The 24,414-nt window shown below is 42.0% G+C and overlaps 1 protein-coding gene across 1 annotated transcript in view; it reads left to right on the top strand.

Moving 5' to 3' along the window:
* Window positions 1-8,101: 8,101 nt before the first annotated feature.
* The window catches only part of CTNND2 (catenin delta 2), a 946,486-nt gene continuing 930,173 nt past the window's right edge, over window positions 8,102-24,414 (top strand). Inside the window, 1 exon segment of the mRNA XM_030332482.1 lies at window positions 8,102-8,276. Coding sequence (XP_030188342.1) covers window positions 8,240-8,276 — 37 coding nt within the window. The 5' untranslated portion in view covers window positions 8,102-8,239.

Genomic DNA, 24,414 nt, shown 5'->3' on the forward strand with positions numbered 1-24,414 from the left:
CCTCTCTCTCTACCCCACCCCTGCTCACACTCTGTCTCTCTCTCTCTCTCAAAAATAAATAAACATTAAAAAAATAACAATAGGGGCGTCTGGGTGGCTCAGTTGGTTAAGCGTCCGACTTCAGCTCGGGTCATGATCTCGCGGTTTGGGTTCGAGCCCCGCCTCGGGCTCTGTGCTGACCACTCAGAGCCTGGAGCCCGCTTCGGATCCTGTGTCTCCCTCTCTCTCTGCCCCTCCCCTGCTCATGCTCTGTCTCTCTCTGTGTGTCAAAAATAAGTAAACATTAAAAATAATTAAAAAAAATAACAATAAATAAATAAATGTGATTTCTGGAAATACAAAATATAGCTAGTCATGTACATATTCCATGTATATGGAAAAAATATTAGAGAATATAGGAAATATTTGATAACATTATTATCAACAGATAAACCAAATGGGTAAATTGTATGGAACAGCCGTACAAGTTAAACAGCATACTTTATAACAGGACGCTTTACAAAGCCCATAAAGGAATATGCCATCATGAAATACAAAAATAGGAAAGTCACTTGACCTGGTGTAGATGCCATGCATCTGTGAATTCCTCGAAACTCAGTGAAAACAATAATCACAGCCAGTGTACAAAATGAAGATCAATATAAACTCTCATCATTAGCCTGTAAGATATAAGTATTTGCATATTAAAGTAATTGTTGATGCTCATTAGGAAAAGAATGAATATGAAAAGTATCCATTGGCAATGTGGTGTTGCCTCTGTGTCTTGATGACAGAACAAGGTACGTGCAATCAGATAATACGTGTGCTTCGGGGTAGCAAGAAGCTAACACAGCAGAAGGAAGAGGGCGTTTTAATGTCATCACTAGTATTAACCGTTAAGTTGTGAACTGGTCACTAGGTGCCAGGGCATGTTGCTATTTGTTTACTACGGATTGATTCACTATTTCTCGCAACAATCTGAGGGAGGGGTTTTGTTTATTTTATAGGTAAGAAGATGAGAGTTTTAAGAATTTTAATGAGTAGGGGGCGCCTGGATGGCTCAGTCGGTTAAGTGTCTGATTCTTGGTTTCTGCTCAGATTGTGATTTCACAGTTCATGAGTTGGAGGCCCCTGTCGAGCTCTGTGCTGACAGGGCAGAGCCTGCAAGGGATTCTCTGCCTTCCCCTCTCTCTCTCTCTCTCTCTCTCTCTCTCTGCCCCTCCCACGCTCACACTGTCTCTCTCAAAAATAAATAACTAATTTTTTTTAATTTTAGATAATGTTAATGAGCAAATTGATTTCAGAGTGTGCACTCTCTACAACCTTCAGAGTCAACATTGAAGTGAGTGGAAATGAGTTATTCACTTTTGGAAACAGTGTAGAAGTCAGTTAGTTACATAGGGTGGACTCAAAGCTTGGAACTGACTTCATTTATGGCTCAAGGGAGATACGAATCTCATCTTACATCATTCCCTGATTTCTCTTCCAGTGTATGTGATTTAGAGCACATTCATATACTCATTTCAATATATTTTTAAAAATTTTCATAGAATATATATTGGGAGGGAAATAAAGTGTCACAGCTGTAGGAAGCAGAGGGGGATGATTACAGACAACATAAGCATCAGAGACTGTGTTTGGCTGCACGTAATAGAATCGAGCTACCAAGGCTTGACCAAAATAAAGGTTAATTTTGATCCGATAAGCTCAGGTAGCAGCAGTCTCAAGCTGTTGCAACGGCTTCAGGAAACTCTTAGCATCCTGGGCTTCATCGGTCTCAGGCTGGTCTTGGCCTGTGGCTCTCATTCTCAGGAACAATTCACAGGTGCAAGTGGCAAGGTCCACGTCCAGCCTGCGGACTGCATTTCAGAGTATAGGAAGGAGGCAGGAACAGGCAGTACTGGAGAGCCTCCATTTCACAAAAGCCAAGCACTCTCTGAGCACTTCATCAGCTGCTCCGGTTTGTCTGCCAGAATACAGCTAGCAGCAAGAGAGGCCAGGAAGTGTTTTCTAGCTGGTCACGTGCTGCGTTGGACCAGATTCGGGTCTTGTACAAAAGGAAGATAGGGCGGATAGACACCAGACTGGCAATCAGCGGTGATTTGGGCGTTCATCAAAATGTTTCAGCTTAATCAGAAGAATGAATTGAGAAAGTAGCACATAGATGAATCTAAAGAGCCAAATCAAAGCTCTAAAGCAAAACAACACGATAAGACGGTGATGTGGACAAACATATTTTTTTAACGTTTATTTATTTTTGAGAGAGAGAGAGAGAACGGGACGGCAAGCACGAGTGGGGGACGGGCAGAGAGAGAGGGAGACACAGAATCCCCAGGCTCTGAAACCCGAGGCAGGGCTCGAACCCATGAACCACGAGATCATGACCGGAGCTGAAGCCAGGCACTTAACTGACTGAGCTACTCAGGTGCCCCAGTGATGGGGACAAATATTAAGAATTAAGGGAAGAAGCTCAGGCCGAGTTTGTAAGACTGAGCAAAAATCAGCGTTAATTTTTGAATTCACCCTATGCGTGCAGATTTTGAGACCTGCCTATGTGATCAATTATTATTTTTCACAGACTGCCTGACAATCAAGGATTGGTGATAGGATCCAAACTTTTGTTAATAAACCCAGTGTTTCTTCTTGGAGCTACAGTACAAATGATCATAATATATGCCATTGACTTCTCTGAATCGAATCATTTAGGTTCTTCATTCTCAAACCTATTGAAAGCCAATGCTCTACTTTTACAAGTGTTCCGAGATGCCCACTCGGCCATCCTGAGAAGAAGAGATCTTAACTGGTTTTTAAGGGCCTATAGTATGCCCAACAAAAATATAAAGATGAAATAAAAGAAAAGTTATTTAAAATAGAAGATTATGTTCCTCTTTGTGTAAACGCTTGGTCACAACCAGGCCAGAAGAGCTAACCTTACCCCTGTATGTAGCATCACTGTGATAGTGATAACTACACAAATTGACTGATGTAGGGTTGCTCAGCCGGTTAAGCGTCTGACTCTTGATCTCAGCTCAGGTCTTGATCTCAGGGTCATGAGTTCAAGCCCCACATTGGGCTCCGTGCTGGGCATAAAGCCTACTTAAAAGAAAAAAAAAAAGACGGATACAGGAGTGTTCTTTTGGTGAGTTGTTGTTCTTAATTTTGTGAACCAGCCTTGGTCAATTTCTGATCAAAACAAGGTTGAATCTTTCGGTAATTTATATCACCGTGGTTTTTCCAGGCAAAAATGCTTCTTGTCTACATGTAAAATGGAGTACTGTTAACAAGCTTACATACTTCTGAACACGTTCTTAGCACCTGCGGATGATGGTGGCATCCTTGAAAGCCATGAAGGATACTGGCAATTCTTCCTCCTGTAGGATTGCCTGATATACCGCAGAATGTTTAGAATGTGTGGCTTGTGACCACTGAATGTTAATGACAATAAAAAAAAAAAACCCTTTCACACATTTCTAAACTACCTCCTGAGGAGGCAGTAATGATTCCATTAAGAATCCTTAACCTAGATGTTTGCTCTAAGAACTGAAATTTTGTTGATGAAATTCAATACTAAATCAGTCTGCCTTAAAATTCATCTAGGAGGACTGCATAAATTTGATAAGAATGCCTCCGTTCCATTCTTTGGGTCTTATTTTTGCCATTGCTGCTTCCTGTTCCTGTCAATAGGCCCCAAGCCGGTCAATCTGGGGAGTCAATTTCTTCATTCAGTGGAAGAAGCTCATTAAATCTGTAAGCATTGCTGACACGTTAAATCATAGCACAAAGTTTATTTCTCCTTGCTGCTAATATTTGTTATGAAGATTCTGTGCCCAGCTCTATAATTTGATGTCTTCTTCCTGTATATGCAATCCATCAATTCCTGTCCACTTAGACTTCTGACCCACTGTCCAATTCTGATCAATGATGCTTGACCTTCTCTATGCCTGAGCAGCCTACATTGAATTTCGGTGTTTTGGTACCAGGTTGTGACTTTTGATAATGTAGGGCTGCCACTGGACACCTCATTGGTCTCTGATGCCTTCATTTGGTCTGACTCCGTTCAGAGTGAATGTATTCCACTCCACTGTAAATCCAAGAACCCTGGCTCTCTCCAAATACACCCTCTCTATCTCTCTCCTTCCTCTGCCTCAGCATTTAGGGCCTATCCCCTCACCATGCCACCTATGTCCTGGCATTAAAAAACAAAAACAAAACCAAAACAGGTTCCCTCGAAGAGGCAAAAACAATGAGAAAACATTGAAGAAAAGGATTGAATAAAGAATCATCAATGCCCTAAACCGTATAGACAGTCAGAAAGAAATGAAAATATTTGAGCGTTAAGTGCCTCCTCGGTGTGTTTCCTCTTCTTCTCTCATCCCATAACCACAGCTTATAAACTCCCTGAGGATCGGGAGCTGTCATTTTGTCTATTGTTTGCTACTGATACCACAAATTTTGCTAGTGTCTGAACCACAGTAGACAAACATCTGATAAATGAATGAATGAATGAGCGAAAGCATCATATGAGGGACAGCAGTAGTCAAAAGAAGTCTGTGTGAAAGTGTGAAGTTGCCCATCAAATTCTGAAATGGCCCACACATTGATCTTAACTAAAATGGTTAATTCAAAACAGTTATAACTACTCTGAAAGTCTTTGAAAACAGAATAATGTTGTCCAGTAACAAATGCATATCTTTTATGGTCAACAACAAACAGTGTTTACTATTCTCCTGAATGTGTGTATATAATATATATAATGATATGACTTCTAAAGTTAAATTGTAAATTGTAAATTTTAAAAGAGTGTCATTATTTCCCCCATTTAAATGCTGGGCAGCAACAACGATCACTCACAGAGTTTAATTTTACAACGTGAGAAATTTCCACTTGTTTATCAATGGGTAAATCATTTTAAAAAATACAAGAATATTATCTTTCTAGTTGAACCTCAACCAGAATCTATAGTGCTAGATTGAAATTGCTTTGAACCAAGCATTTCAGTCTCCAAAAATTGGCATATTTTGAACTATAAAATACATGCATTTGCAAAAATATTTTGAATTGTTGAGTTTTATGTCTAAAATGAAGTAAAAGTGGCATATAAAAACATACTTGTATCAAATTTTGAAAACTGATTGAAAAAAATCAAGAGATACAGCATTTAGTATTTAGATGATTTCTGCACCTTAGAACTCTTTGGATGCAGAAACAGAATGAACAACAAAAATGTTTCACTTCGTGTCAAGTGCAGTAATTTGAAAACAATAAGCCAGTAATTTCCTGGTCTCCTAGTGAAATCAGGGAATTCAGAACATTCCTTTGTACAGGAACTTTCAGACGCAGGAGGCAAAAGATGGCAGCAGTGAGTTGTTCCAAGACCTACACTACATATGATCATTGGACTTCATGTTTCAATATTATCTAATTGTGCATTTAATAATATCTTAAGTTATAAGTGTTTTTCGATGAATAGAAATCATAATTTACCAATGAAATTGGGCACAGAGCAAATCAAAACTGTTCAGGGCATCACTGCCCTTCTTAAATACCCACCTCACCTACCCTCTACATAAGTTTATAGGGACTGCCTCCGGGTCATTTCCAAGGATTACAATTAGCGAATAGGTTTTGCCACGGCTCAGTTAAAAAATAACTCTAAAACACTTATAAAAAATTATTTTCTTAACTTAGATCTACATAGGCATAGAAGACACATATGTTTCCCATGGATAATATTTATGCATGTACTTTAAATTTAATCCAAAGTGTAACTAACCTTTTCTTAACACCTCCCTCTCCACCCCACCGTGACTTCCTGAATTAAAAGATGTGAAGTACAGGTTAAAAAAAGTTTTTTCCCCTCCAAAATCTGACCAAAGCTAAGGTGAGAACAGAGCATCCTTTAAAATATAATGTAGCCTAATGGATACAGAACTGCTAATTTGTCTTGTACCAAGTTCTCTGCAGTAATTGAATGCCTTTCTGAGGACTAAAATAAAAAATATAGTTCGACGTGTGCTGAAATATGGCCCTGCAGTGTCTTCTCTCACAGGGATCGGGAGTATTTTAATATGGAGCTGGCTCTAAATCTTGAAGCCAGACCAGAGCTCTAATTTTGGAGGCGAGACCAAGCTTGTGTGAGCACCTGTAACCCTGGGTTGAGAGGATTAAAAACAAACATTTGCACTGTTGTCCGAAGTCCTTGTCTTAATACGCTGCTCCTTGCGTTTATTTCTACCTATTTAACCTGTCTAAAACTTTTTTTTTTCTCTTTGCATTTACTTCAAATGATAGTTTAGCATGCTCCAAAGTACAACAGAGAATAGCCCCGGATAAGTATTCAAGTCATTTAACTTTCTTGGATTATCTCTTTTGACACAAAAGAGAAGCACTTTGCCAGGGAGAATCATAAGCCCCCCAAATCCCTCTGATGACAATTTCCTGTATTCTTCCCTGCTTATCTATGTCTCAGAAACCAGCTCTGGGGAGGGGAGGAATAGAGAAGATCACAGCCTCAGACAGTCTGGGATCTACAGGGTCAGGGACGGCGAGCTGTGGCATGATTAGGAGAAACGTTTGCCTCTGGCCCAGGGTGGGCTGCGGTCTGCCCGCCCAAGTCCTTTGCAGGAGGGGCAAGCCCCGTCATGATACCTGAAACAGGGACACAGGTGAAGGCCCAGAGGACTTTCTTGGCACATAACTTGGGGCTTGTTTTCTAACAGTCCTTTCATCGTTCACGACGTTGATTCTACTTGCTGTATTTCACAGTAAGAGAGGCACAGAGAAGTCTCAATGGAGTCAATGAGTCAAACCATGGGGAGGAGATACGGAAAACCAATCTCAAAGTGAAGAGAGCAATGCGGGATCCATTGGAAAACTATGCAGAAGGGACAGGTGGGGGGGTTTCCAGTTTAGCTTGGGCAAGGGGCGGGGGTGGGGTGGGTGGGGGGTGGAGGAGGACGAGAAGAGAAGGTGCCCAGGTGTGGAAGTAGGAAGACACAAGAGGGGGCTCAAGAGGAGGCGAACTCGTCATCGCGGTCTATTCAAGTTCCAGACTGGACAAAGGTCTTTCTCGCAGTTAAGTTCACATACGTTCCAGATTCAAAACCAGAGGGATTCTGTCAAGAAGAAAGTCTCTCCCATGTGCGGAAAACATGTTTTAATCTAAGTGCTGGGGGTGCCAGAAACAGGACTGGCGCTGTGGTGCGGCTCGCAGATGGATGTCCCGCGTTCTCTGCTCTAGAACAACAGGATTTCAGAACACCCCCTTGCACCCAGTGGCTTGCACCTTCAGCCTGCCCCCTGCCCCCAAGGCGCACACCAGCTGCTCTAGACCCCCCTCCCGCCCCTGCCCCTTTGTCTGCAGGCCGGCATCTGCCCCGCCACAGTAAACTGTCGGCTTCTTGCACGTGAACCGAGGAACCGGCCCAACCCGGGGTTCCAGGCCTTCCCCGGGCCCCTTCCGGCTTTCGCCAGGTTGCGAACAGCCACCCGTCTCGAGGCCCGGCAGCGCGTTCGCCAGGATGCTCGGCCCTCTCCCAACCCGCGGCCTCCTCCCCTCTCCCCTGCTGCTGCTGCTGCTGCTGCTGCTGCTGCCGCGAAAACCAGGAGAAGTGGAATGCGCACGGCGAAGCGCCGCGCGGTCGCGGCGGCACTGGGCATGCTCGGCGCCCAGGGCAGGTTTGGGCGGCGGGGCGGACGCTTCCTCACTAGCCGGGCGCCCGAGCCGGCCGCCGAGGCATAGGTGGAGGCTGAGGCTGCCGCGCGCCGCGGGAGGAGCCTCGCCCTCGGCGGCGGCGGCGGCGGCGGCGGCGGCGGCGGCACAGGTGGCGCGGGCCGCGCGCGGGGCGCAGCACGGGAGCGCTCGGCGCCGGGCGCCGCGGCGGCCCCAGGCTCGCGCCCGCGGCGGCAGCCGGCCGAGCGGAGCGCCGGGCGCGGCGGCGGCGGCGCCCGGAGCCCCGAGGAGCCTGGAGGAGCCCGGAGCCCGCGCAGCCCGCGCAGCCCGCGGAGCCGGGCAGGGGGCGCTGCGCTCGCCGCGCTCGGAGGGGCCGCCGGGCCGGGCGCCGCGCACTCGCGTCGGGAGCCGCCTCTCCCCCGCGGCGCTCGCCCCTGCTCCCCGCCAGCCTCGCCTGTCCCGCGGCCGCGCTCAGACAACAAAAGCGGAAGATGCTGCACTTGGGCAAGGTCAGGACCTTGCCCTGAAGCCGGGCGGCGGCGCGCACGCCTTTTCCCGGACTGAGGAGCTGTCGCTGGTGGCGGGTGCATGTTCTCCAGGAAGCAGTCGGGCGCCGCGCCGTTCGGTGAGTTGCTTTCGCTGGGCTGCCGGGGCCAGGCGCATCCTCCTCCTGGGCGCCGTCCTCCTCCTCCACCTCCTCCTCCTCCTCCTCCTCCACCTCCTCCTCCTCCTCCTCCTCCTCGCCGCCGGTGGGGGGTTGGTCCTCTGCTCCCGGCCGGCTGGCGGCGGCGACTGCTGCGCGGTCCTGCCAGCCGGGGGAGGACCGCGATCGCGCCCGGTCCCCTCTCGGAAGACGGCTCTGCCTGGAATGGGGACCAGGGTTAGTGCCTTTCTCGGAGCGGTTAGCAAGTGGCTTCTTGCGTGCTCCCCCTCCCTGCCGCCCCTCTCCCCCGGAGGAGGCGTATATAGGGCAACATCAACAATACTGCTCCCCGCCACCCTCAAGAACATACCCGTTGCCTTCATGACGTCCCTAATATACGGAGAAGACGGGGTGGGGGTGGGGAGGACTTCCCTCTAGTCTTTTGCCCTTATGTTCAATGTCATTACGATGTTTGGCTAGAACAAAATGGAAATACTTAGTCATATGCGTCCATGGCCGTTTCTTCAGTCTCCCGCTGCTTGCCAGACCCAGAGCCCCTTTGGTCTATATTTAGCGGTTTCAGAGGAAGCCTTTTCAGCTCGATTCACAGGTTTCGGGGGCTTCTGCGTCCTGACAATAGATAGCGAGGCTCTGGAAAGCGCCGCCTGAAACCCAGGTTTGGAACGCTGTGCATGTGTGTGGGGAGACTGCGATGCGATATTTGGGGGATCGGTAATTAATGGCTGAAAAGCAACGCTGCTTTTCTCTTCGCCGACCTTCCTCTTATTCTGGTGTGTAATGTGTTCTCATCGATTGCTGCTCAGCTGGTTCGAGCCACTACGTTCAGAATTAAGTCACCGGAGAGGTGGTGCAGCCTCCCCTGTCGTGTGGTAGGAAAGCAGTCTTGGGGATTTTTGGGGTGTGTGTGTGTGTGTGCGTGTGTGTGTGTGTGTGTGTGTGTGTGTGTGTGAGATTCCAACAAAGGACAGCTACTTCCCAGATGCCTAAAGTTGTGTTTCCTTGTACGTGCAGGGTTGGGAAGGGTGTGGAAATAAAGAAAAAGAAGGGCAGGTTGTGGTTCCAAGATGTTTTGTTCCCCTTGTGTGCTTGGGTTGAACTGATCTGATTTGCTTTGGCCCTGAAAGGTGTTGTTAACATGCATGCCTAATGTTATCAAGCAAATGTGTTGGTTTAGAAAAGGGATAGGGTACAAGCAGACTGTCGGGCCTGACATGCATAGATTGTCACTTTTCGGAACTATGTGACCAGTGTTTAAGGTGCTTGCAATTTTCTGCAACGACTTCCATGAAAATAGGGAGGTGGTCCAACTACCCAGGAGTTCTCTCATTGTGCATCTTTCCATCAGTAGCTCAGGGTCCGGTGGTAGTCCTGTTCAGCTCTTTGCAGTTAGTAATTCACCTACAGGATTAAAAGGCTTTCAAGCCGCAGCACTTCTAAAATCCCATGGAGAAGTGTTTGATATGACTCATGTAGAATTACAAGGATGAACCTGTGCATGATTTTGGGGGCTCGTTCTGTGAGAAGTATGACACATAGGGGTGGGCATCCTCAGATGAGGACTGGGTGCTTTACACTGCCCTAAATTCTCTTTGCCACATGCAGAATCCATGTTTAATGCTTTCGGGGGAAAGGTTAAGTGGCATCCTTCCTGCTCTGTGGGCCACAGGATCTCAGGACTTGAATGAAGATGCTTGTATCTGGAGTTAGACGGTGAAATTTGGGAGGCCTGTAATTATACAGCTAGGAGGGGTCAGCGTTGCAGGAAGCCCTCTACGGCTTGAGTTAACTGAACGGTGTGATTAGCTTTACCTGTATCCTGTTAGTTTCACCTTCTACATGTTTAGAAAACTTTCCAAAAGCACTTTGAACACACCATTGTGTTCGTTGCATTGTTTTAATACAAGATTTCTTTCAAGAAGAAGCAGAAAGTGAGGGAGACAGATTTTTTTCGTTTCCTTTGGAGTCTGTTGTTCAGTTTTAAATGTGATTCTTAAAGGACTAGTGGATACTGTTCTGTGCTTATGTGTGTACGCAGACAGGTGCCGGTGAGCAGGGGTAAAACTACGTGTGTTGTATACGTGAGTTTCATGTTATATTGTAGATTGAAAACGATAGTACCTGATTGAATGGCAATTGTAGTACGTACATGAGGTTGTTGCTCTAATAAAATTGTCATAGTCTTGTGGAAAGGAGTTATTTAATTTCGTGAATGTTTGTGTAGTTGTACAACCTAATCATTATAGATGTCACTAATGTTTTCATTGTTTGTAATAAAAGTCATGCACTGTCGAATTACAATATTTCCATCAACTTCACATCTTCCACAGTAGAACACAAGCCAAGTCTTTCTCCCAGTGAAATGGTTCGTTGGCGAGAAAATGAATTTCAAATGAAATTAGTTGGAAAATGCAATTTATAGTTTGTTAAATAATTTCTGAGGATAATATCACTTTCATAATGACCTTTAAAATTAAAAATGAAGATATCATATTCTCAAATATAACATTACTTTTGACATATAATTGAGAATGCAGTGCTCTCCTGAAAATATTGTAGAACGTGCTCCTTTCCACGGTGCTTTATCAGAATTCTCTTTTATACAGTACGCATTTATGTAGTACCGTTGGAGAGTTCTCTAGAGGAATTTCATCAGGCTTTCCTTATGTAAGAAAACAGCAAAACTGCATTTAAGCTAATTTATTGTAATTTGCTTGTCCATAAAGTCAGGTGTGCTTGGTATGGACTAGTGTATCTGGTTAACAAGACAATTGAACCAAAATTAGAACTGTTGCGTTTTGGACATCCAAAAATGTTTTTCTTCCTTCTTTTTCTCATGACTGTCCACAGAAGATTTGAACATCCATTTATGATTGTTTCTCTATGTGAACATTATTTTTACTTCTGTAATGGGGAATGGGTGCTGTGAGTATTACTCTTCCTGAAAGTTTCTTTTTAATAAAGATTGTTATTTTTGAAAGATGCCAGATAGTTGAGAGCATTTAAACTGGAACACGACATTCAGGGAATGAATTGCCTCTGAATTACCATTCAGAGCACGAAATAACAAGAGAAGTCAGGCATATATTCTTAAATCCAGTAGTTCCGTTGAAGGTGTGGTACAGTGGGTCCTGGTGGGCGGATTCACAAGTCAGAAGTACATTTTCAAGCCAGATTCTTCAGTTGGCTTCCATGATGGTTTTCATCATCCATATTCCAAAGGTGTTCTCAGTACTCTGAAGGCTCTGTGAGAGGTGTTATGTGGGTGTGGGTGAAAAGTTAATTTGAGGCGGAGCAGTTCACGATATTTGTTGCTGGCTTCTGATTTTTTTTTTTGTATTAATGTAAAATATTAAACATGTCATAAGTAAATCATTTCTATCACATTGTCTGCCAGTCTAGCCTACTGATTAATACACTGCCTGGTTGGGTTTAATGAATCTAATTATATTCACAAACAGTACCTCTAACAGAGGAAACTCACAGAAATATTTGATCGTACTGTGCTTTTAGTCCATTAAAAATGTTAAAACTCATAGCAAAAATGTGTAGTTATGACACTTCTAGTTGTTTATCTTTTGGTCACATAGCTGTTAAGTATGCTCTCAAGCTCTTTATCATGGTAATTGATTTGTAAGAAATGTCTTAGCTATATTAGGATATTGAAGCTATACTCTATATCAATTAGTTTTTGACAAATTGGAAATAATGACCAAATAAATGAAATAGTACTTCCTGGAAGCTTTCCATCTTAGACACATATTCACATGTATCCCTTGGTGAGATTCCTCAAAAGTTATCTGTAAACTGAATTACATCTATTGAAACTTCTTATTCCCTTAATTGTCATTTCATATCAGAAATACATTTCTGGAGGAAAAAGTTGGGCTCTGACCTACAATGAATATTGTGTGTGTGTGTGTGTGTGTGTGTGTGTGTGTGTGTGTGTGTTTTATATATTGTATGTATATATTGTATATAAAACACATGTGTAAAATAATGAAATATATTTATGTTATAGTGTAATGCTATTTGGGATTCTATTTTGTGCGGGTGCAGAGATGTGGAGAGTGTTGGCTTTGGGTGCGTCCCAGTCTGTCTCTTCTCAGCTGTGTCCTTGGCCATTTATGTGATACTCAGACTTTAGCTCAGTTTTTTTCCGCTGTAAAATGGGCACAACAGGACAGAATATCTGAAAAGACTGATTTCAGGATCAAGTAAGTAAGAGCACAGGTGGCTTACACATTGAGCATTTGCATAAACATATGAGATATATATCTGCATATTAAGGTGGATAGTTGTGCTTCATTTATGTATTATTAAATATGTCTTACAAATCATTTATGTATTATTAAATATGTCCTATAGTCTACCACCCTCTCTAACAAAAGTGTTCAATGGATATATTCTCTCCCTACTCTTATTATAATATTGCTTTATTATGTAGCTTGGCATATAAAGTATATCAAGTTTTCTAGTCTACAGCATACCAGTCCTTTGAGTATTAAAATATATATTAGTTAAGCTAAAAGAGAAGTAAATTGTATCTACCAGCACTATTATTAATAAAAAAGATTCTAATCAGAGTCAGAAATTATAAAACTTTGATACTCTCTATTAATGTTTATATTATTCACCTGATTAAGATCAAATTTTCTACAAAGATTCACATTATACAAAGAATATCATAGACAGTTTAGGAAATACAACCTCACTTTCTGTGAAGTCAGATACTAAACACATGCTCTGTTTGGAACCACAGGGCATGAATCCCATAATAATGTCATTGTAACAAAGATAAAGAAACATTAAACAGCTAAATTTATTATGTAAATAGAAGACTCACTCACCCCCACCTCCTCATTCAAAGCAAGTTTTTTTTTTAAGTTTATTTATTTATTTTGAGGGGGAGAGAGAGAGAGAGAGAGAGAGCAAGCATGCATGAGTGGGGGAGTGGGGCAGAGGGAGAGAGAGAGAGAGAGAGAGAATCCCAAGTAGCTTCCAAGTTCGGCACTGAGCCCTATTTGGGGCTCAATCTCATGACCATCAGATCACAACCTGAGCAGAAATTAAGAGTCAGTTGCTCAACCCACTGAACCACCCAGGCACCACTAAAATCAAGTTTTTGAAAATAAAATGTGTGTTGTGGTATCTTTTTGACACTAAAGGATAATTTTCACTTGCCATCTAATTCAGTAACTTTAGTAAAGTGTCCTACTCCTTTGGGTTTGGTTATAGGAGCTCCTGCAAGGGAGAACTGTGATCTTTAGCAACCTAATTTTACCATACTAAAGCTTAGATGTATCTTAGGATTTGTTATAGAATGTGACCTGTTTAACAGGAGACTAATTTATCTGAAGTCAGAAAAACATTTTGACAATAAATATAGTTATTTATATTCAAATTTATGTGTTGTTGTGGGAACTGCCAATTATGTTACCAGAGTAAAATACATGTTATAATAAAAGACCTTTCTGGTTTTTGGCTCAAAGTGAGTGGTAAGCCAATTATATTTGGTTAAATAGATTTAAGTGTCAAAATGTCTACAAATTTTGCATGATACAGAATATACTATTAAAGGGTATATTTAATTTGTAGCATTAGATGATGAAGAAGAGATAGAATTTAATTCCACCGTGGAAATTAGCTAATACATTTATCCCGCATAGGTAAGGGCTAGAGTTTTCTCATTAAGAACATTTTTTTGTGTGTGTAATAGATGTGATTATCACTACTGTCATTAGAAAGTTGATCCAATAGGTGTATATTAAGAAAAATGCATTTTGTATGCACGTTTTATTTAGTTTATTCTTTGGGTTTTTGCGGTTTTAAGTAATCTTACAATGTTTATTTTAATCTTTTTTCATTTAAATGTTCAACATCATAAATCACAAAAAGCTATACATTTACCTTAAATTATAACACGTGCCAAAATGTGGATTGTCGGGGGTCTTTAAGAAACCCAAGAAATATTATCCCAGCACCCTTATAGTTTCTGAAAAAGTCGATATTTTGAAAGAAAAAGAAGTAAAGGAGTAGCTACCGTGGACGAAATAATCAGGTTTGATTAGAGATAGTTTGATGTGATGCCAGATGACATCCCAGGGCCTTGGCCTTCTCCCCTCCTCCCTTCCCAAAGGGACAGAGCTGTCTCTGAGCCCTGGAGCCTAGCCTTGACTCTTTGCAGGCAGGGAGTTCTTTAGAGGAAGAAGGAAGGAACTAGCCAAGCTGCTTCCTTTATTTTTCAGAAACCGAGGAAGTGAAGGTATGGAGAGAGGCCATAGTGTCACATGAATTAAGTTCCCTTTACCTGGAAGGAAATATCAGAAGTAGGAAAGAAGTGTTCCTCATTGACATGCTTTATAAAGAATTCTGGTTGTAGAATTCTGGATATAATAGCTTCCACAGTATTTTGCTTAGAAGTTGAGCTCTTTAAATATTTTATGGTATTTTGACACTATATCAGGAATTATCTAATGCCCTGGCTGATTTATAGAGAGTATGGTCCACGAAATTCAGCTGATTTATGTATTGCCAACTTTAAAATAACTCATTCTCAGTGTTTCTTCCCTACTCTCCACGTTAGACTTTGACTGCCAATAATTGGGTGGCCTTGTAAGTGGTGAGAATTGGGCATAAAAGGGACAGTGTCAAAATGTGACTTCCCAAACCATATATAAATGATGATCCATGCCAGCTGTTATCGACAGCACTTTCTACCTCAGTGTAGATAATTAGAATTTGGCTGGCATTTAATGTTTTGACTTTTAATAGAAGCAATAATGGACACCGTCAAGAAGAAAAAAGTGAATTTCTTTTTTTTTTTTTTAATTTTTTTTTTCTTTTTCAACGTTTTTTTAATTTATTTTTGGGACAGAGAGAGACAGAGCATGAACGGGGGAGGGGCAGAGAGAGAGGGAGACACAGAATCGAAAACAGGCTCCAGGCTCCGAGCCATCAGCCCAGAGCCCGACGTGGGGCTCGAACTCACGGACCGCGAGATCGTGACCTGGCTGAAGTCGGACGCTTAACCGACTGCGCCACCCAGGCGCCCCGAAAAAAGTGAATTTCTAAGGAAATGTGATGTTTTATTTGACTCCGAGCATGACTACTCAACCTTAAGAAAGCTCACTTCTTAAAATAAATTTTATTCTTCTCTCTCAAATAGTTTGTTTGGACTTTCAAACATTAGAGTAACCTAGCAGTCATTACCTTCAGCAGTGCAATAATTTAATTCTCAGAAGAATAACTTCTTTGGCAGCAATCCAAGTCTCCCAAATACAAAAAAGCCAAGATTCAGTCTCTTGTCTCTAACACGGTCCTCGCTGGAGGCTCTGGTGTTTGTTTGTTTGTTTGTTTTGGTTACTGGATAAGGAGGTGGGACGAAGATTTCCAGAAAGGCAGAAAGGTGAAATGGGCGTCATCTGAAAAGTCTCAGACACAATAGAAATCATGTCACATGTACCCAGGTCATAGAAGGTGATGCAAGAAGCCTGGTGCTTGTAGTGTGTGGATCAGACTGTTTGGCTTGAATTGGGTTGGAGAAAAGTAATAATGTTAAATCCACTGTAGATGCATAAATATATTATGGCACCTCTACCCAAAGGAACATTATACAGTTGAGAGTTATCTCTTCTAAGACAGCGGGGAGTGTCCATGACATTGAAGGTTAAGAAGAAGGTTAAGGTTAAGAAGCAAAGCAGAAACCTATATTGAATATGATACCCAGCACACATACCCATATACACACCCATACAAACACAAGAACATCGTGTTTATGACAGGTTTCAGGAGCTTTGTTCATTGTATATTGTCTTTCCACCAAATATATAATAGTTTATTATGTATTACATCATTACACAGAACAAAAGTATGCCTTTAAATTTGAAAAGGATATTGTATTTTTGCTTTGGGATAAATTTCGTTAATTAGCTGAATGCCTGGCTGAAATTAACAAGGCGCATCCTTCATTCAGTGTATATTACATATATTCTGTTCAGTTCTACACCTACATTTTCTGTTTTTAAAGTTAAGAGATTTTTTGAGTAGGTTTAGCAAGTTGGTGTCTTCTTGAGAGCTGTGCAGCGTATTAGGGAAATATTTTCTCTTTTTCGAATAATGTTTTATTATTTTTTTCTGTTTTCAAAACTAATGTGGATTAATTAAAAATTTGAAAATATAGTAGTGATGAAACAAAGCTAAAGTTCATGCATATATCTCAAGCCACAGAAATGACTATTTTTAGCAGAATGCAAATCCATGTACATTTTTAAATTTAGAAGATCCCTCATATTCTGTTTTGTTACTTTTTAACACATAAAGCTGCTTTTTTCATATGATTTGTATTCATTTTTAGTGTCTGTTTTCCATACCTTTATGTAACATCATTTACTTAAATAACTTCCTATTTTTGGAGATTGATGGCATTTTTGTTTTTTGGTGGTATGTGTAATGCTGTGATTAAAGCTACATAGTTTTCATCAGGCTATTTTCTGTAGATTACTTCCTAGAACTGGATGTTTTCAAGGCTGTTGATAGATGTTGTCAATTTGTCCTCCAGAAAGGTTATATAATTTACATTTCCTTTAGCGAGGCAGGAGTGTGCCAATTTCTCCATGATTTCAACAACTGGGTATTTTAATTAAAAAAAAAAAAAAGCGAAAACAAATTCCAATTAGGAGGAAAATTGTGTTTTTCCTGTGATTTAATTTGCTTCTCTGTGACTATGGCTGAGGTTAAATATTACATAAGTTGATGACGCCGTCCTAATTCTTTTGTAAATTGTCTTTTTGTATGTTTTGCGCATTTCTGAGTTGGTTTATCTGCCTCATTTCTCATTGTTTTATATTATTTGTCTATAGTAGTTATACTACCTTTGCCAGGTTTTATCAATTTATTAACCATTTTATTCTTATTTTTAAAGCATAATTCTAAAGCTTGTAGTTAAATGTATTCCTTTTTCCTGGGGGGAGGGAGTCCCTCTTTAAGGGAGCATTCTACCTTCCCTGATTTTCTTTGTCCCAGTAGTAAATATGGTAATGGAGCAAATGGTGGAGGGAGTATTTAATAGTTGTATTCTGACTTGACTGAGTTCATATCTCAACGGTTCCATTTTTCTATTAGCAAGTGGTAAGTTATTACTGAGTGCCACTGTTGATAGAGGGCAGGTAACTCCTGTGTCTTCAGGCTGTTGTGAAGGCAGATTAAGAGACTATGGACCTCACATACATAGCAGAGAGGCTAGTATATTTGTGAATCTCAAACACCTTAGTTATTTCTACTCTTCCTTTTTTTATTAAACAAATTTTTAAGCTGATATGTTTATTTTGAGAGAGAGAGAGCGAGCATGAGCAGGGTAGGGGCAGAGAGAGAAGGAGAGAGAGAATCCCAAGCGGGCTCCCCATTGTCAGTGCAGAGCCTGATGCGGGGCTCGAACTCATGAACTGGGAGATCCTGACCTGAGCTGAAATCAAGAGTCGGATGCTTCACTGACTGAGCCACGCAGGCGCCCCTCAACTGTTAAATAATAAAGATGACACATCTTTTTCTCTAATTCTGCCTTTTGCTTGCTCCACAGGAAGCATAATTAGGCACCTGCACAGGCTTAGGCACCTGTGTATGACGGGCCAGGTGTTTGCCACGGTCTGGGGCTCACAGGTGGAAGGCCTGTGTGTGTGCTGTTGTCATCCCCACTGTGGCCTCGCTGAAATAGTGTTTCAAGTTCTTTCGGAAGAGTAAGGGTGACATTCTTAGGCAAATATATGATTTTCTATTTCACGGATAATATAGATCCATATGTATATTTCCCTATCAAATCATACGTGTACCTTTTAGTACATGCACCTTTCTCTCTGGTCACATAGGACCTTGCTTCTTTCCACCCCCACTGCACACCGGTAATCTGTCTTTTTATCATTGATTCTCAAATCTTTGGATAATAATCGGCACATAGTAAACACTATGTGTTATTGTGCGCTATACATACATTTGTTTTCATTGTCAAAACTGGTTCATCAACTAGGGTCTGTTTGGTTTCTTTCAGTGCATTTTGGGCGCTGGAATTCTGGAGGGAACGCTGAATCAGGATTCTGAATTTGGGATCCAAATCATGAAATCATTTTTGTTCTGTCTTCTGACCTTGCATCTGAGACTATTTTCTCATTCGCTTATTAGGGTCAACACTTACAGTATTTTTGTGAATGTGATATTATAATAAATGTGAAAATGCTTCGGGAAATGCTATCATAATAAGCATTTAAGTATAAAATACATTCCCTGAAATTTTTGATCTGCTTCAGGGTTTTTGATTTGTTTTGTTTTGTTTTGTTTTGTTGATGAATTGGACCGGACCAAAAGGTTTTCTTGTCTGTAAAACTAAATCTCTGACCTCCATTATGAACATGGTTATGAAATGGTCAGTCCCCTAATGGTTGTCAAGATGCTGTGACATTCCAAGCTTAGACCTCACTTAGAGGAAGAATTCTCCTTTATCCACCACTGGAAATAATTCCTGTTGTTTCTCTATACCACTTCAAAAATTATGTCACGCCAAATTGGCTCAAAAAAAAAGTTCTATTTTTTTTTTTCTCTCTGCACAGATATGTCCTGCTTAAAAGAGGAGGAGTGAAAATGAAGCCCTATTGTTCCTCAGGGATTGAAGTCTGTAGAAATGTCCCCAGAATATTATTTTCTCTCCTGGTGGGCTGCTGAGTCTGGCGCCTGGAAGGCTTTATCAGGACAGTTTTAGAGGTGTGAACTGAAGCTGGCTTCCATTTTTCTTTTTTTTGAGCATATTTCCTTAAATCCTTTGAACAACATTTCAGAGGATTCTTATCACTCTAACTGTAGGTTGTCAATAGGAAGAAATCATGTGTAAACTTATGAAAACAACAACAACAACAACACTTTAATTTGTTCCCTGTTCTCAAAACTTGAAGGAAGTAAAGAAGGGAAGTTTATATCCCTTCAGTGAGTATGTTACTTAGTAGTAAAGGTTTAGGTACTCAAGGGGAGATGCTAGTCAATCATGGTTTTGCTTGTGCTTCTAGCAATTTCAGAGACGGTTCTGTTTTTTGTTTTTGTTTTTTTTTAATTTAGCTTCGGGTAGGTTGTGTGATGAATTGTACAGTGATCCTGTACCTCTGGCTGTAGCAGTTGAGAGGTTCGTGGTGCGCTCTTAGCTTGTACATGTGAACCCCAGAAAGAAACAGGGTGTAAGAGGATATGGGGCAAAGGGACAGCTCGGGGAACCTGACCCTTGGGTGATAATCTCCCTCCTTCATCTGCAAATACAGACTGTGGAGACAGAAGACTATGTTCTGGTGGCTTCTGATAGAGGGGTGGAGGGTTAGTGACACCTGAGAAGAACTGTGGACGTTTTAAGAAGTGAGAGGGAGCAGGAAGCTTCAACTAGTTTTTGGTAACAGAACGTTTTTCGATGGGCTGGTCAGTTGTTCGTGGACTAATCCATTCAGTCAACACACCTGGCCAAGTATAAGGTTGGAAGAAGCGAGATGATATGATATGTTATACTTATATGTTACACAGAGTAGCAAGTGACATACGTACACGTGGAACAGAGCAGCAAATGACCTGCTGCTCCGGGGTCGGGTGACCTGCCGCCCGCCCCCCCACCCCCCCCCACCCCCCCCCACCCCCCCCCACCCCCCCACCCCCCCCACCCCCCAGTGGTTTAGCCTATTTCTCTAGTCGAAAAGTGACTGTATCTCTGTCCTCTTCAGACTTGGACTTCAAGCTGAGCATGCCATCCCCGAGCACACCTTATTTCCTGTCACTTCTCTGAAATCCTTCCCTGCCTTCTGAGTGCCAGGTCTGTGAAAACGTGTTATATAATTGCTCCCAGGACTCGCGATCTTTCCGTATGAAGCATAAATGCTTTGCATTTGCACAGTGTAATAATCCGAGTTTTATGTGGCTTCCCGGCGGCTTGTCAAAGTACACATTTTATACCAGTGGTTGTATTCTCTCCAGGTTGGCAAGTGGGAGAGCGGGGTGATAACCTGATACAGTGCTGTCTCAGCCGAACAGGGTGTGGGAGGAAATACAAGCAAAGTTACTCCTTTGGCTTGTGTGGCTTGTTCGTCCCGGCAAAGTGCTCCCCTGTGTTTCAACTTTTGAACGCGAGGCTGAGAATTTTGAACACAGTGTAACAGATTTTTGAACCAGTAGTAGGTTTTGTCATTTTTGCTTATTCTCAGAAGCTGCTTGGGTGATACTACGTCTGAGTTTGAATATACATGCTGTTCCTTGCAGTCAGTTCTCATTGGAGCTAATTGAGATGTAATGGATTCAGGATTTGGTGGCCAGATGAATTTTTTGTTTGTTTGTTTGTAGCTCTGACCCAAAGAAGCTGCTTTTGAACTTTGAGTTATTTTCAGTTTCTCTCACTGTCCTTTGTGCTTACACAGAGGTGTTGGGTGTCCTTGCTTTTTCTTCTTACTTTTTCGAACGAATTGCTTTGTGGACTTTGAGGGATAATTCTGTTTCCTGTTTGTTGCACCTTATTAGTTTTCAATATGTATGCCCGTGACTTACATTAAGATGCTGCCTGTGTACCGTAGGAGTAATTTCAGATTTTCTGCTTCATAATTTTCATGTAAGTAGAGCTTTGTTACCTGTGTGTTTGCTACTCATGCATCTTTGAAGACAGGTATCATTAGGCATTTGGGACGAGGTAGGGCTGCTTCCACATCCATTGTAAGGCACTGAGAAGGACAGTGAAGGCAGGTGGGTCGTCCTGGTGTATGCGTGTGGTGCCCAACGCTTTGCGGTGACTCTGGAGGCACGTGGAAATGTTTGCCATCGTCACGGTCAGAAGCTAGGCTGCACGTGCATATTAGGCTAGAAAGTATAGATGCAGGGTGAGAGGTCAAGTGTTGTGATATGCAGATGTACGCGATTATAGAGAATACTGTGATGTCAGAATTTGTGAGGCTGGTGTGTGTGGCTCACCAGAAGAAGACAGTAGAACATTTTGACAGTGGGTCTGTAGGCAGTTCTGTAGCGCTGAGTAGATGCTGGGTGGCATAAATATTACTAAACCCAAAGGTAAGGACACACCAGGTTTCCCTCAGCTGCAGAAGTTCAGGAAAATGTCCAGGGGTTTGTCGTTTGTGGTGGTGGAAGGACTTCACTGAATGAAAACATTATACCAGATAGTCTTAGCTCAGGCTGCCATAACAAAATACTGTGGACTGGGGGGCGTCATCAACAGACATGTATTTCTCGCAGTTCTGGAGGCTGGGGAGTCTGAGTTCCAGGTGCCTGCTGATTCGGTTCCTGGTGAGAGCTCTCTTCCTGGCTTGTAGATGACTGCCATCTTTCTGTGCCTTCACATGGCATTTCCTTGGCTCATGTATCTTTCTCTCTTCCTCTTCTTATAAGATCCTTTATCCCTTTATGAGGACCTCAGCTCATGACCTAATCTAGCCCTAATTATCTCCAAAGCCCCAACTGTAAATACCATCACATTAGAGTAAGGCTTCGATATGCACGTTTTGTGGGGATACAAGCTTTCTATCCGTGACAGAGAGCATAGCAAGGTCTCGATGCCCAGGAAGGCCCACATCTGATGGCAGATTTGGGGTGTTTGATATTGAATTGATCCCTAAATGAATGAGAATCACTGATTGATAATCTGCGTCAGTACTCAAGGCATTTTTAATTATTTTTTAGTTCACTTTAAGTCTTTGGCTTTGATTTCTAAATTATAGAATGTGACACACAGAACAATTTGCTAGGTAGAATTCCTAGACATACATTTCTTTTCTTTTCTTTTTTTTTAAGTTTGTTTAGGGACGCCTGGGTGACTCAGTCGGTTAAGCCTCTCACTTCGGCTCATGTCATGATCTCGTGGTGTGTGGGTTCGAGCCCTACGTCAGGGACAGCTGACAGCTGACAACTCAGAGCCTGGAGCCTGCTTTGGATTCTGTGTCTCCCTCTCTCTCTGCCCCTCCCCTGCTCTCACTCTGTCAAAAATGAATGAATGGTAAAAAATGTAAAACCAATAAAGTTTGTGTATTTACTTTGAGAGAGAGAGAGAGAGAGAGAGGGAGAGAGAGAATCCCACGCAGGCTCCACGCCATCAGCACAGAGCCCAACGCAGGGCTCAGACTCATGAACGTTGAGATCGTGACCTGAGCCAAAATCAAGAGTCAGATGCTTAAACCTGAGCCACCCAGGCGCCTCCTAGATACACATTTTTATATTTATTAACATATGCTATTCCAAAGTTTTTTATTAATTTTTTTTTTTTTAATTTTTTTTTCAACGTTTATTTATTTTTTGGGACAGAGAGAGACAGAGCAGGAACGGGGGAGGGGCAGAGAGAGAGGGAGACGCAGAATCGGAAACAGGCTCCAGGCTCCGAGCGGTCAGCCCAGAGCCCGACGCGGGGCTCGAACTCCCGGACCGCGAGATCGTGACCTGGCTGAAGTCGGTCGCTCAACTGACTGCGCCACCCAGGCGCCCCTATTAATAATTTTAAAAATTACATGGATGCTCCTCGTCTTGGTTGACCCCTTCCATCTCTTACCACCTTTACTCTTAAAGATGCGGATCCAAGCTCCCGTCACTTCTTACCAAGATTTGTGTAGCAAGCTGCCCCCCCCCCCCCCCCCCGCCTTTCCTGTGCTTCCTTGAAGTTTCCCTCTACAGTAGCCGGAGGTCTCCTTTTAAGTCTTCTCATATCTTGCCTTCGTTTAGAAGCCTCACAATGATGCCAAGAAAAAGGTTCAACTTCTTCCTGTCTTGTCTCACCTACATCTTCTCCCAGTGGTTTATTAGGCTGCAGTCCAGCTAATTTGGCCACCTCTCTGTCTCCCCTACTCATTTCCCTAAAGCTGATCCTCTCCTGGTTTCTCACCTAACACTTACCATTTTATTTTCTTCACGACATGTAAGAGACTTGGAAACCATCTCCTTTGTTTATTGGTTTGCAAGTTTATTTTCACGTCTTCTCCCATTTGAATACAACCTTTTGGAAGGTTGGTCACTAAAAAGACTTTAAAATTTGGGCACCTGGGTGGCTCAGTTGGTAAAGTGTCCAACTCTTGATCTTGGCTCAGGTCATGATGTCGTGGTTTGTGGGTCTGAGCCCCGTGTCCAGATGTGTGCTGATGGCACGGGATTCTGTCTCTCCTTCTCTCTGTCCCTCACCTGCTTGTGCTCTCTCTCTCTATCTCAAAATAAATAAGCTTAAAAAAAAAAGACTTTAAAATTCATCCTATACTGATGTGGTAGCAGGAGGAACTCGCAAGGATTAATGTCTGCCTGGCTTCGAGTAGCGATCTTATGTAGGATAAATTTTTAATACGCAGTAATCATTGAATCATATCACAGATGTATGTTGAAATGGAAGACAAGATAGAAGACAGATCATCTATCACTGAATGAATGTCAGAGACCAGTACGATGATTAGTTAGTAAGAGCTGATGCGTTTCCATGTGTGGATCTAATATAATGCTTTTGCCTAACAGGTCAGCTGTCATATGATTTCCTGGCATCCTAAAGCATGGTAGGCTGTTTTTCAAAGGCAGATTAGCTCATAGTAAATAGGATATAAATATGCCAGGAATTTTGCTGCAGGAGGACATTAAACTTACTTTTAGAACAAAAAAATAGAACTGTACAAAGTTTACTTTTTCATGGAACAGTATTCATCATCTTAAAGCAGTGGAGTATGAAATATGGAAATGTTGATTTAGATGAGAACTTCCAGGATATTCTTTTGTCAAGACATTATCTTAAAGTATTGATGAATGTAGGCAAAAATGGGAAAAATGATCATATAGGATTATCAGAAGTAGATTTATTTTTGTAAGGTGAATTTATTTAATATTCCCTGTTATATTTAAATTGAAGATACTGTCTATGATTTGGAATATTGTCAACTGAAAGAAAAGTAAATTATTTTGAATTACTACAGCCTTATCTAAATGTTACTCTTGGCATAAGCCCTTGAATGATATATGTTGATAATTTTGTGACTTGTTTAATAAAGAATAAATGGCAATGTTTCAGGGATGTGGATTTTTTTAACTGCTACATATTAAAATATCACAAGCCAATTTATGTGACTTC

This window comes from Lynx canadensis, chromosome A1, assembly GCF_007474595.2.
Source record: "Lynx canadensis isolate LIC74 chromosome A1, mLynCan4.pri.v2, whole genome shotgun sequence".
NCBI classification, from domain to species: domain Eukaryota; kingdom Metazoa; phylum Chordata; class Mammalia; order Carnivora; family Felidae; genus Lynx; species Lynx canadensis.